The following is a 14,383-nucleotide window of genomic DNA, read 5'->3' on the forward strand; positions in this document are numbered from 1 at the left end:
ACCAGATCTTAACTAATTCTACTAAGTAACAAGCAGCTTAATAAAGCCTGTCTTCCAGGGTAAGATTAGAACTAGTGGAGGACTTATGGGGCTTTTTGGGGGTTTTTTTTTGGTAGTCCCCTGGAAGAAAAATCTCTTCTTGGCAATACAAAGCCCCTGGTTTGAAATTAAATAGGGAAGCATTTTCAAAATTTCCATTTGGGAAATTGACTTCTGGGGTGCTTTTGTAAAAAATCGACTAAAAATTAAAATTCTTATTTTCTCCTTGTCAAGTGTATTAAATATTTATCCATATAATGCTCTTACAATGCCCTATATCATGGCCACATAAAGCCATCTAGTACAGCATTTGGATTTAACATATTGAATGTAGCATGCACCAGTTTACCTGTTCTGCTTTCTCCTCCTTAGCTCCACAGTCTCACCAGTGGTATTCTTGGGGTCCTCCTAATATGCAGTGTAGATTGTGTGCATCTTGCTGGATTTATTGGAAGAAATACGGTGGCCTGAAAATGCCCACACAAACAGATGACGATAAACTGTCTTCCAGCCAACCTACAGAGGTAGGTTCTGTAGATAAACTTTCCTGAAATCAAATGTGGTGCTTTCACAAGACTGATGTGATTTGAATATTTAATGGAATGATTTTGTGTGTGTGTGTTCAACTTTGGTATTACAAAACTCAATTTATTAATCCTTTTCCTGTCTTAAGTAGAACTGAACAGTGTGCAGGTCCTGCCATGTCTTTACTTGATTAAGTCTTAGATAAACAAACATCCACTTCATGCATTTTTGGTGGACAAATTTCATCTTGTCAAAAAAATAATATACTATCTATAAAATGTTAATATGATTATACAATATCTCATCTGGAATGGCATTATATATCCACTCACAGCAGAGTTCTCTACTCTGTGTTTTACAGCTTCTTACGTAAGCCCCATTTTTTTGTCTAGTGTTTATACATAATATTTGATTAGCCTTGTGAATTTATCCAAATTGTGGATTTTTTTTAATACTGTAATTCAGATGTATGGGTTGTGATTTTTTGTTTGTTTTTATAGGAATCCCACGTTAGAACTCACATGTCCCGGCAGGCCACACAGGGAACTCCAGTTCGTAACACTGGAAGTCCAAAGTCGGCAGTGAAAACACGTCAAGCTTTCTTTCTTCACACAACGTGTTGGACAAAACTGGCCCGTCAGGTCTGCAAAAATACTCTCCGGCTGCGGCAGGCAGCAAGACGTCCCTTTGTCCCTATTAACTGTGCTGCCATTAAGGCAGAATGTAAGATGTTTTTTTAATTCTTAGTTCTGTGTGCTGTGCTTCCCACCCATTTTTGTCTTTTAATTTTATTTTCTTTTTCAATAAACATTTCTTGTCTATACACTTTTGCTTTTCATTTTTTTCATTTGTCCAGCATATCACCAATACATTGGATAAAGTCTGGCTGCCTTGAACAGATTTCAGGCTGGGGAAATATTTCAAATGAATTAAAAAGGGGATAACTATTACCTCATTCACTTACAAAACCTGTTATTAAAAAAAAAATTGGGGGCAGGGAGGGGAAATCAATGCTGTGACATAAAAAACATGCTTCCTACTAGGCAGTGTGAAAGAAGTTTGGTTTTATATTGTTCGTTTATTCTTGCACTGAGCAGAAAGTATAGATCCGTACCTGGTTTACTACTTCTCCGTGGGGTTAGTCAAGGAATAAGGAGCTGAGGATGCATAAGAATTTAAAACTGGCCTGTAATACAGCCCTTTGTTACTGTGGTGATCAGATGGTGGTGATAGCCATGTTTATTATTACATCATAGTTGCATCTTTTTTTTTTTTTGTCCGTTCCTGTTTTAAATTTTAGTTTTAAATAAAAGTCTGTATTATGCTTGTTCTTTTTATAGCCAAAATATAAAGAACTGACAAATTCACTAGTTACGTGACAAAAGGTTATGAGTTGTTGTAGATAGCAACAGTAAGTCTCTTTATGTGCATATGTGTGTAAGTTCTGCCGCAAAGTCACTGAACGTTCCAGCAGGTTTTGTATCTGCGCTGAGCGCATTGTTTTACTGCTCACGCTGTTTGGTTTATGTTTCCCAGTCTTCCATAGATGCAGTTCTTGGAGCAGACGCTTGGTATTCCAAGATGAGCCGTGCTGGCTCATCGTACTGTGAATTGTATTAGAATTGAAGACACCTTTTTAGAATATTAGATGTTGGGTTTATAACCATGTTTACTAGATTAACGCTAAATGTTTTCCCAGCATATTTAAGTGGGATGCTGATGATGTCAGTGTTGATTATAAGAAATTTACTCCATGGAGCCTTAAAATCTGGTTTTGAGTAATTATTTTCCTCTCATGTACTTCTTACACCAGCCGTTCTTCACATCAAACTCTTCACTTCTGCAGTCATCCAGAACTTGATGAATATTTCTGTTCATTGTCCTCATCTTATTTATTTAGTTTCCCTGTTGGCCATTTTCTTTCTTCTTTCAAAGCTATGCAAGTCAGCAGCAGCTTTCAGATTTAAGGAAACCATATGTCCACTGTGTGAATAAAATGGGTTGTAGTTTATGGAAGAAGTGTGTCTAAGGCTGGGTTAGGATTATGTTTTTAATCCTTAACGCAAAATAAGAGTTATTTTCTGAGAGGAAAGCACTGTACCTTTTAATTTATGTAGTTGGCACTGATTTCTGCTGAATCATGGAGGAAAAATGATTTTAGAAGTTCACTTGAACGTCGAATCCTTTTATCCATATCCATATTTCTTCTCACTCACTGCAGTAACTCAGTTCGAAAGAACATGAAGCTTTTGTTTAATGACGAGAAAAAATGGAAAAAAAAATGTTTCATTCAGCTGTTAATCATTGTAGTAGAACAAGTGTTATATACACAGTTCAACTTTAAAACAAAGGAGTGAAAAGCTGAGCTTTTCAGCAGGAAATAGTCACTCTTCTATCAGAATGGCAGTGCTGTGAGTGCTTCCTCTTTGTTCCTTTGAATGAAAAAGTGCCGCATCAGATTAACAACAAGAGCAGAAAGATTTTCTTTTTTCCTGTAGTCTTTGTATTTCGTTATTGTTTTTGCTTAAAGCAAAATTTGGGCCTTGCAAGTTTGTCTTTTTGAATGCTGATATTTCCTGATTAGACCTAGCATAGATTGGGGCGGGGGGGGGGTGGAGTCACAGTTGTCAATGCTTTTTGAACACAACGTTCAAATTATTTCATAATAGTAGAAACCAGATTATACCTCATTTAATTAATTTAACTTATGTTTCTCTGTGTGTATACACACACATATATACACACACATGCTCTGCTTCTGGCAATATCTCTTTCTGTGGAATCATACATTACTCTTACCTGCATTGTCATTGTCATATTCTCACTCTAGTAAAGCCTAGTAAGTAAATAAAAAAAAAAAAAAAAACTAAAAAAAACGTTTTCGAGTTTTGTTCCTGTACTTATATCTGGTGACCTGTGTTCAGTGCACTCTGTAGATTTTAATGTTATGACTAAATAGGATCTCTCTTCCTAAATGCCTTGAATCCTTTTCTAAGGATAGCTTGATGCAAGTAATTTTTTAATTTTTAAATGAGATATTTCATTAATAGTAATGATTTCGTATGTTGAATACCACTAAGTAATTACAATATTGACTGAATGTCTGTGTTGGTGTTACAAAAGTTATAATTGTGCTGGCCAGAGTAGCAGATCACCCATGATGTGATATGGCATGACATGGTTAGGGCATCCAAGAACTGATTTGAAATTTGTTTTCCATGTTGGTGTGCGGAAACTTGAATCTAATGACTGCTTAGATGCTTTGTCACTCGCCTGATTCTTCGTGTGTGCCAAACCAGTGCTTGAAAACATAACAGCGTTTCACAACTGTATTGCAGTAGGCACCATACCAACACTCAGAAACCGTAAAATCTAAAGACAGAAGGATGGTAGGGCACTTACCCCAGCAGCATACCAGGTTTTATGCCTTCTTAGTCATATGCAATTTGTTGAAGTGCCAGGTTGTAAATGAAACTAATTCCCAGTTCTGAGGCAGAAAGTCTGAAAAAGCCAGTCAGAGCTTGCTCATAAAATAAATTGATTTTTGCAGTCCACCCGAACTCATCTGCAGATACTTCTTTTGTTTTGGAGGGGCATGGAAGCCTCTGAGAATGCTAATCTCAGGCCCAGCCATCTTTTAGGTGAAAACAGCTTTCAGACAGAGCATTTTTTTAATTACTATAATTCCACCCACATCGTCGCCTTCGGCCCATTACATCCACTGGCAGAAAACAAGGTCCTATTCCATGTTCTTCATTCCTTCAGTTAACGCAGAGAATTGGGTTTTTCTCATTAGTGAACCATACAGCATGACCCCTGCCCGGATGCCAGCGGGAGGTAGTGGAGACAATGCATTTACATCCCAACTCAATCTAGGGATGGTCACCGGGAGGTTGAGAAGGCATGGCATCTCCTGCTAGGAGCACAAGCCATTGTGGCAATCTCGGGCTTTGTTCTCCCTGAAGAGAATAGACTCGCTGTAGTTGTTGACAGTAAACTTGTCTGATGGATTTTTCAGGAATAATTAGAACTGGTGAACTGTTTTGGTAAGAGGAAGTTCCCATGCTGTAAATTAGGCAAAATACCTTCATTTTATTTTAAATATGTTGCACGTTTTTTTAGCAAGTTAAGCAAAATTATCCTGTCTATGGAAGGTCTCTTTAATCAGAGAAAACCAGAATGGGCATTCTTCTCCAGACAGTCACTGACAAGATTGGATCTCTCTCAAGCTGACAGGCATGTTGATACATACATGGCAGTGAGCCATGATCTGTGAACCTTATTAGTTCAACACAGGAAGATTTGTGAGGGACTTTTTTTTTTTTTTTTTTCCTGCTTGGATATAGTTTTATGACTATAACTATATATTAATTATAGTAATTTAAATTTGGGTAACTGTACTCCGTCTGTGTAGACATGATTGTCAAAATGTTTTCAGTGGATGGTAATATATTAGCTGTATAATATATATATAGTTATCTGGAAGTGGGTATACTGTTTATGATGAAGACTTAACGTACCTTTAAATCTGCAGATTTAATAACAAGTTTGGTACACAGTACTTGCTTGTTATGATCTGGTTTGATAAAACAAAGACAAGTGAAAATTAAGTAGAATATGCAAAATGTTACTGATTTGTCTTTGTAAGCATACAGCCTATGTTTTACTGACATAAAACTACCCATTCATCTGAAGTGAGTAACATTTATGGGTATTGGCTCACAAACAATGTTTTGTATCCTTGATTTTGATAGCTACAGAAGATCTTTTGGCTGCATCTAGGATGAAAATATTTTCCCTACTGTTATCTTTGAATACAATTTGTGCCAGATTTTAGTAGCCAGTAAAACAATTAAAAGAACACACTATTTTTTTTCCAAAGCTTCTAAGAAGAATGCAATTCAGGGAGTACATACAGCACAGTACATTCATTAGATAATCTGAATTTTGATAGAGATACGATGAAATGTCAAAGAGAAATAACTCCCCAATGAGAGTCTCTAAGCTAAAGAGACCTACAAATCTAGTTTAAAAAAAGGAAATCATTAAAAAAAACTTTCAAATCTGAAAGAACAAGCCTCATTCGCTATTATTTTCCCCATGGCATTCCTGATTTCGTTGGCCTCTGTAATACCCACAACAGTCATCACTTTTCTAGGTTAAAGATATGGTCTGTTTAAAACGTCATAAAGAATCTCTTTCACCCTGTGGTTCATTATGTTGTTCCCTGGAGTTTTTCTAATCGTATTGTATCCTCTGTAGGGTTATGGTGCCCCAAATTACATGCACTTCAAGATACAGGTTTCCCATCATTTTAGTGTCACAGGTTTTCTATTTTCCTATTATAATTTCTAATATTCTAATTTTAATTTCTTTTTAAGTGACTACTCTTTAGTGTTGTCTAGATATTTTTAGAAAACTGTTGATACTGAGTCCATGAATTCTCTTCTGCATGATGGTGGTGTAGAACCCATCATTATATATTTATGTTACAGTCATTTTACCCCTTAAGAGTCAATTTACATTTATTGCTTGATGCTGCTGATGTCCTTTGCACTCAGTTTTAGCTTTGATTATGCTCAGTAATTTCTTCCTAGGAAACTTTAACTCTCTAACCACCTCTTTTCCTGATCTTTTATATGTTGAACTGCACAGATCCTTTGGGGCTTACATAGACAATTAGTTTTAATCAGGTTTTAATCCCTGAAAAAACTTCTCTTTTACCCTGTAACAGCTGGACAGCAACGGTCTTTGGTGACAAGAGTTTTTTGAAAGCCAATTGAAATGCTAAGTTGGATGCCAGAGCAGCTGCATGCGTGCATGTCACGACTCCTGCAGAGGATCCTGGCAGACCGGTGACACTTGCTGTTACTGGTTTACAAAACGTGGAGGTAGGAAGGGACCTGCGGAGGTGTCTGATCCCACCCCCTGCAATGAAGTTCCTGTGCTCGGGGGCTCTTTGTCCAAGTGAGATCTGTGTATCTCCAAGGACGGAGACTGCAGCTTCTCTGGGCACCTGTTCCAGTGTTCGATCAACCTGACAGTAAATGATCTTTTCCTTACATCTAGCAAGAATTTCCCATCTCCCAGCTTGTGTCTGTTGCCACAGCCAGCCATAGTATGTTGTCCTACCCCTGCGTACCTCCGGGAGGGGTCTGGCTCGGCCTTCCCTGTGCTCTGCCGCTAGGTAGGTAGAGGTGGCAGCCAGGTCTCCCCTTGGCCGCCTCATCCGAAGGCTGCCAGACCCGGTTCCCTCAGACTCTCTGGGCACGTCCTGTACTCCAGCCCCCAGCCAGCTCGGTGACTCACCAACAGCTGGACTCGCTCCAGTATGTCCGTATCTCTGTTGTAGTGGGGATCCTGGGGCCTGGACGTGGTTTCACAAGGGCCGAGGGGAAGGGTGACCTCCCTCTCCCCGCTGGCTGCGCTTCTGCTGGTACGGCCCAGCGTGCCATCGGCCTTGTTGCAAGGACACGCCGCTGAACAATGCGAGCACGTTAAACATGTTTTCCCCTTTCAAGGTCTTTGCTGGCTCCCTTGATGTTTCCATATTTAACTGTATGCCTCTATTAATAGTTCAGCCCTTCTGCCAGTCTGCAGACCTACTTACTGAAGAATGTTATCACATTTGCCGTGTTTTTGTTCTCTTGAACCAAGAGCAGTTTGAGCATTAGTTACACACCAGTAGTGTACGTGCTCAGCAGTTTCTGTTTGGATGAATTCCACCTGGTCCGTGTAACTTGTTTTTATTCATTAACCAGCTTGTTTTGAAGTACTTCCTATGGACCCTTTGACATGACGCAGTTCTCATACTTTCCTCGTAAAAGAATTTTGAAAGTGAGCTTCTTTTAAGTTCTTCTGCAGTGAACGCTGATGCAAAGAATGCATTTGGCTTTTCTGTCATGCCTTCATCCTTCCTGTCTATTTTCCTCACACCTTGATCGTCTCCTATTGCTACACTAGGCACTAGCACACTTTCTGCTTTTCATATGTTTGAAAAAATACACTATCAAATATAATACTCTTTTTAAAATTTTTTTTTTTCTCATAGCTTCCACTACTTCACTGATCTCAGAAGATTTTTATTGTTCATGTGGAAGCCTGTATTTGATTTTAGGACTTGTTACTAATTTTGTTTTTGACAACTTCCTACCTAAATTTTATTCTATGGTTTTACACTTGAGGGTGATGCACAATCTAATGTTTGTGTTTTTCTGTATGTAGTGCATAAAAATCATAAAGTTTATTATACTTTTTTTATGGGAGTACCATATTGTGGATTAAAGTTTGCTGCTGTGTTAAACATATTTAACTGTTTTACTGGATAAGTGTGCTTTGGAATACCCACCTGGTAGCTTTGGTGAACATGCTTTGCCGCAGCATGGATATTGTGCTTTCTTTGCAGTCTGTATTCTCAGTCAGCATATTAATATCTCACCATGATTCAATGTCTTTTTTTAGTCAAGACATGTAGATGGAAAATTTTCTTGCTAATTACTTCTTAGGAGATGCTTTGCTGGTCCCAAAGTTAACTTTAAAATACTTACTGTATAGTCTGTGCTTATTTTACTTAAGGGAGACAGTGGAGACACATCGTTCTACTCTGTCACTTAAAATATTTCAAGTGTTGTGGAATATTAAAAACATTCCAGGCACCAGGTTCAGTGCATTTTTTTTTTTTTCACTGAGAACAGTATATTTTGTTACTAAGATAAAATAATAAAGCACTTTGTGTACTCAGCATTAGGACTCTGGCATCTTTGGGCTGCCCAGATACGAGCTTGCATTTCCAGAATTTCAAGTAGATTACTTAATATATTGAAATAAGTTGTGCACTGTCTGTTGCATTGAAAACATCTGTGAACATATTGAAATACTTATTTCAGTCATTGTTGGGGTTTCATGACCTACATGGTTTTTACACAGAGCTGGATAGAATATATAAAGGAATTGTAAATTTTTCTATATAGTGTCTTAATCCTCTTTGTGTGACTCCATCTCATGTGCTGGAATGAAGCAAGCAGGAACATTTTGGTAAAACACAAGGTGGAGGCAAAGGGGAATTAAAATTACTATAATCTGTTTATAATATGTAGCTCCTGTAAAGCTTGTTAGGAAATGCAGATCTGCATGGGTGTATGTGAAACGTGTACAAAGAAAGGTGTACATGTAGGTATGTATATGTAGGAAGTAATTCCACATGAAGGAATTCTAGATCTACACAATCAACATATTAATGCAGTTTTGTACAAAACGGACTACCTGTGTTTTGGGAATACTGGAGGCCCTATATGGGGATTACTTGTGTGCTTTTGGGAGACAGATAACCCAATCATTCTGAGTCATTTAAAAAAAAGATAGTACTCTTCCAGTAGTCTTGAAACTATTTGCTGAAACCTAGTGTCTTGTGAATTTTTTTCTTAGGTTGATTGACTCCGCTGTCTAAGCATGAACCTCTTCATAGTAACACTTCTATGTTTGGGGCATTTAGACAGATTATCTGCTTGTGTATTCACAGTGCCTTTAAAGGTGTGAGTTCATACTTGTAGCATCAAATTTAAGGTAGTTACTGAACTGCTTATTTTCATTTAGAGGAAGTTACAATCTTTGAGACCTTTTTGCTCTGTTATACTTGGTCACAACTGACCACTTTGTTCAAAAGTTATACTAAAGGGGTTTTTTTGGTTTGTTTTTTTTAACCTTCGTCTTGCCATGATAGCCCGAGTTCTGTTTTACTTACTAAGAATTATATGAATCACCATACCATGTAAGGCATGAGAGAAATCAGTAGTCCCAACTTTAAATCCTTCTTACTTCTGTGTTACCCTGTTTAAAGCCAGACAAGCTTGTCGAAAACAGTGAAGAATTCAATGTAAATTATTTTTAATAGCCAGAGCTGCTTTTATTTTAGTACTCATGTTTTCACGTTTCATTTGCCTAGCTGACTGTCTCCAGAAAGACTTTGTAAGCAAAAAATGTGGTCAATTTATGTTAGAACTTACATTAACTTTAAAAAAAAAAAAAATAGTCATAACATCACTTGCATGAATGAGGACATGGCCTGCCTCTAAATATCCATCATTTTTAGTGCTGATGAAAAAAAGAAGAACATGTGCTAAAAGGAAAAAAGAAATTTGTGGTAAAAATGCAAGTCAGAAACTGGTTGGTGTGTCCTAATTATATTTGTGACAGTAAAATATTTAAACTGAGTTTTATTCTTTAAAATTCTCAGATGCAGATCGACATTGTGAACTTGCTGGAAATCCTCTGAAGATAAAAAGCACCAGAAAACCACTGTCATGTATCATTGGGTATTTAGGTGCGTATCTGCCTCCAGAGAATAACGAACCAAATGAATATTCAGTGTGTACTGATACTTAAAAATCCTATATGCATAGAATGAGAGATTTACACTTTTAGCAACAAGAAAACTATAAAATTAATAAATTTATAAAAAGTCTGGTCTGCTATCAGTTGCAAAACTGCGTGATTGAACTTGCAGGATGTAGGCAGAAGGCCTTCTGATACTGGTTTAAAATGACAGAGTGAAACCTGATGTAATTTACAATGTGAAAAATAGTCTGGTAGTCTAAATAAAAAAATAAGTGCTCAAAGCGGAGATATTCAGTATACTCTGGTCCTCTGCTGTGCCCCTTGAATGCACTTGTAATACTCCTGTGTACTTAAAATGAGGAGACCTCAGCCACGCTTAGACACTGATCTTTTAATTTGATGACATAATTTTAAAAGATGTGATGAAATCTGTACTGAGATCACAGCCAAGAGGATAATGAACTCACATAAGATTATGGGGAGAGAAGTCTAGTAATTGTGATTCCTTATTAAAAAAATGAAAATCATCCTCTTTGCAAGGAACCACCATTGACAAATATTTACACAGTCATACAAGAGTTGAGATACCCCAGAGGCTTTCTGTTAATCCTCAAATGAATACAGAAATCAATCCATTGATCAGAAAAGCAGTGAGTAATTCTGCAGTGTATTAATCCCATTCTGCAGAAAAGAAGCTGAGGGTGGAGCTCAGTCTTGATGTTTTGCTCAAAATTTCAATCAACAGGAGCTTTTTTTGTACTGGAACAAAGTAAACAATAACAGTCTCTTACTGAAATAGAAATCAGCTATTAATGTAGTTATAACTGTTCTTCCAGAACATCAATTTTAACAAAATCCAAACTTCAGAAAACTGGATAATGAAGAATTAATGCCCACTCTCACTGAATTTTGATTCCTTCTGCCCTGAGTTTAGGAAATAAGCCAGTGATAATTTCCCACAGGCATGCCAGCTGTGCGCGTTACGTATGTTGTCATTAGAGTGGATGAGGAAAGGACTGCTTTGATTGACTTGGTGGAGCTGTGGTTGTAAGGGGAGGTAATCAGAAGGGAGATGGTTCATCAGGCTGACCCGTCTGTTCAGTCAAAGAAAGAAACAGCAGCATGTGTAATCTTAGAAGATACTGCGTGTTTTTAGTGCCTGCATTTTATTTAGTCGGTGAGGGGTTGTCTTGATACCTCTGGAAGCATAAGTCTGTAGGGTTAATGGGAGCAAATGGCTGAACAGTGTCAGACAGCATTGTGTGTACTTAGATGAAGGTTTTGTAGAAGATTAACAGTGCTAAAATATACCAGGTATCTGTAGAGTCCACTTAGCATTTGACGGCATGGGAAATAAAGGTGTCTCACTACATTTGATGGCAAATAGTATGTGTTACAGGGATATGAAGGGGGTACCCAGTGTAGCTGAATACATGCATCTGAATTAGCTGTATAAGGATGGCTAGAAAACGGCTTTTTGTTTGCCATTTAGCTTGGTGGGTTTTTCTTAGTTTAGTTTGTTTGTGAGGGGTTTTTTGTTTATTTGGGATTTTTGCATGTTCCAGTGAATAAGTAATGCTTGCATTATTTTTCTCATAAAACTTAGTATTAAATATCATGTCACAGCTTATACAGGAGGCATTTGTTTTCTTTTAAAAATTCCTTCCATGCCATTCCCACAGACATTTATTGGCATACAGTTAATCGTGTGTCTCGGGGCACTACTGTTTTCAGCCCTAGTGGTAAGGCAGAGAGGATTTCAGTGCCCTACACACCCTGCATCATCACTTCCCTTTATCCCTGTTCTGCTTCTTGGCTGCCAGTTCCACAGGTGAGATAGGTTAAGCATTAAAAGTAGGCCCTGTCCTCTAGAGAGCTGGGGCTAATCCCCTCTAATCTCTTCAGTCATCACTGTGCTTACTGAACAAACCCCCTAAGGTGAACCACTGACTAATTAAATGTCCTATATTACCTCCTAGTTAAGAGGAAACCAGGCTAACATTTCCAGCTGGGATGCGTGTTGAGGAGATGAGATGGGAGAGAGGTGCAGCTGCTTAAGCACCTCTGGAATCCAGGATACTTATTTAAGTGCCTCAGCAGGAGACTTCAGCTTTTCTTTGTTTGCTTTGGATTATTTATTTTTTTTACCCTAGTGACATGAGTAGAAATGGGAGAAGTTTTTAGAGTTGTTATTTACTTGTTTGAGGCTGCAACTTGGTCATATAAAAAGGCTTCCTAATACATCATTCAAGTATCGTTTCTCACTCCTGTTTTATTTTTATTTCAGAAATGATCATACAGTCCGAATGTGGCCAACTGGTTATTTGTTGTGTGGGTAAAGGGATAATTTGGGTTATTTGGATGTTATAGTTAGTTCTCTGAGTAAGCAGAAGGTGCAGGTGACTAGAAGATTTTCAGTGAAGTACTAGACAATAGAACAAGGATAGGCACAGCAGGAATTAAAAGATCCCTAATTACTATTATTCCATAATACAATAATATGATGGGATAATATAATTCAGGCAAAACCCCTGAAATGCCTCATTACCCCTCTCAGGTGTGATGAAGTAGCTAGTTAGAAAGTGCTGATCTAAAGCATGCAGGTATTTGAAGCAAGTCTATATGTAGAGGATGAGTGAGTGTAAGGTGTAAAGACCCCACAGGAAGGACTCAATCCATTGGGAAGTGGTCCTGGCTGTTTAATTAAGTTTGTTTCTACAACTTAAAGGGAGAGCTTGGTCTTGCTACATTCCTCTACTGCAGAAAGAGAGAAAGGACAGCCTTTGTGGTAAACTAATGGAGGATTAGTGACCTCCAAAAAGAAGAAAAGTCGAAGGAAGAAAATGCTTCCTTCTTCAACTGTTTGCTCACACTGAAAATACAAAATTACATGTCCTATACGCTGTAGACAGGAGGAGTTTATGAGTTGTTGTATGTTGGTGCAGCTGCTGGGATTGCTGCGGTTGCTGCTGGAGCTCTTTGGCAAATAAGGTAGTATTTTAGTGGTGTTAGCCCTGAAAATTAACCATTTCCTTCGGAAAATTGGAAAAGATTGCCAAATGAACATTTTAGAATCCAAATTCCAATCATCTTCAGCAAACGGCGCAAACCTTTCTATTTCACTTTAAAGGTTTGCTTTAGCAATCAGTAGTGTTCGTAACATTAAGCACGCCTCTGTTCCCATTTTGGTAAAAAAACCAAAATAGACACTTGTTCTCTACAGCATGAAGAATGGGACATGCCATGAAATCTGCTGGGTGCGTGGTGTTCCTAAACTCTTTTATATGAAAAGCAGAAGAGTACTGCAGTGAATGGCAGTAAAAAGCTCTCATCTCAGTAAGTGGTGAGAAGATCGGTGACATCAGACTAGCCTTTACAGGACTGCCCTGACGCAATTACTTGTACGCCAGCCCCGTGCTATCCTAACACCTGTCTGTACACTACCATACTCTTTCTTACCTGACCCTCTTGAAGCATCTTGGATGAGGGTGTTCATGCTTTAAGACTATTATTGCAAGCTCTGGCCAAACCAGCGGTTAACAATTAAGCGAAGTCTTTTCAAATGTGGAAATTGTTGGCATTGTCTCCTCCTGGCATGCTGTTCCCAGTGCAGCCTGGCCACGTCACTGAGGCCATCCTGCTCCTTTCCACCTGTTTGGATACTGATGAAACTGTTTGGCTGTCCCACCTTTATGTATCTGCCTTTTAAAGGTTATCATGACTTCTCACGGCACAGCCCCAGCCTCCCCCGCAGCCACGGCTGGTTGCTGGTCGGGCTGGGTTCCTGCAGGCTGGGGGTGAAGGCTCGCTGTGGGAGTGAGAGCGTGAGGTTGGGCAGGCGGGCACTCAGATATCAGACTTCCTTGGCATTTCTGAAAGAGGAAAAATCTGCTATCGCACCAGACTTCAACTTTGTGCAATGATTTCTGTTTCTCCTGCTTGATAGCCGGGAATGGCAGAGGCTGGAGGGCCTCCTCCTTGGATACCTGGCCTCACTTTAGATTTTGCATGTTCCCAGCTTCCATGCTTTATTTTATAAACAGAAAAGCAGAAAGCGGCACTCTTCAGGAGGTGGAAACCTGGGCTACAAATGAGAAAGTACTTAATTTTTGCCTTCTGATCTTACTCCCCTTGGGCAGCTGGCTCTCCTGATCTGTCTCCCAGCCCCTCTGCCCTCACGTTCTCAGCCCAGAGGTCTCTCCTGCTCCCTGGGGCAATCAGGTGGCCGGCTGTAATGGGGCTGCAAGTGCCTCGCAACCTCTGCAGTGCCGGCAGCTGGTGCCCTGCGGCCGTGTCAGAGGGACGGGGACCTGCCCTCAAGCAGTCTGACGTCCCTCACAAATCTGGGTCGGTCTGAGGGCATATACAGTGGTGGCATTTTGAACCCAAATGTGTGATGGGAATAAGTTAATTGGTTCAGCAAATGCCTGGTGAAGGGCAAGCAGACTCTACTGAGGCGTCCTTTTGCCGCTTCTATCTGGCAGAC

At 39.1% G+C, this 14,383-nt stretch overlaps 1 protein-coding gene across 2 annotated transcripts in view; it reads left to right on the forward strand.

The window, feature by feature from the left end:
• The window catches only part of MTA3 (metastasis associated 1 family member 3), a 142,499-nt gene that overhangs the window by 85,766 nt on the left and 42,350 nt on the right, over positions 1–14,383 (forward strand). For both annotated transcript variants that reach the window (XM_069800247.1, XM_069800248.1), the window contains exons 13-15: positions 412–563; positions 1,065–1,287; positions 9,797–9,883. In XM_069800247.1, coding sequence (XP_069656348.1) covers positions 412–563; positions 1,065–1,287; positions 9,797–9,883 — 462 coding nt within the window. The remainder of the gene's footprint in view (positions 1–411; positions 564–1,064; positions 1,288–9,796; positions 9,884–14,383) is intronic.

This window comes from Haliaeetus albicilla, chromosome 13 (genome assembly GCF_947461875.1).
Source record: "Haliaeetus albicilla chromosome 13, bHalAlb1.1, whole genome shotgun sequence".
In the NCBI taxonomy this organism is placed as follows: domain Eukaryota; kingdom Metazoa; phylum Chordata; class Aves; order Accipitriformes; family Accipitridae; genus Haliaeetus; species Haliaeetus albicilla.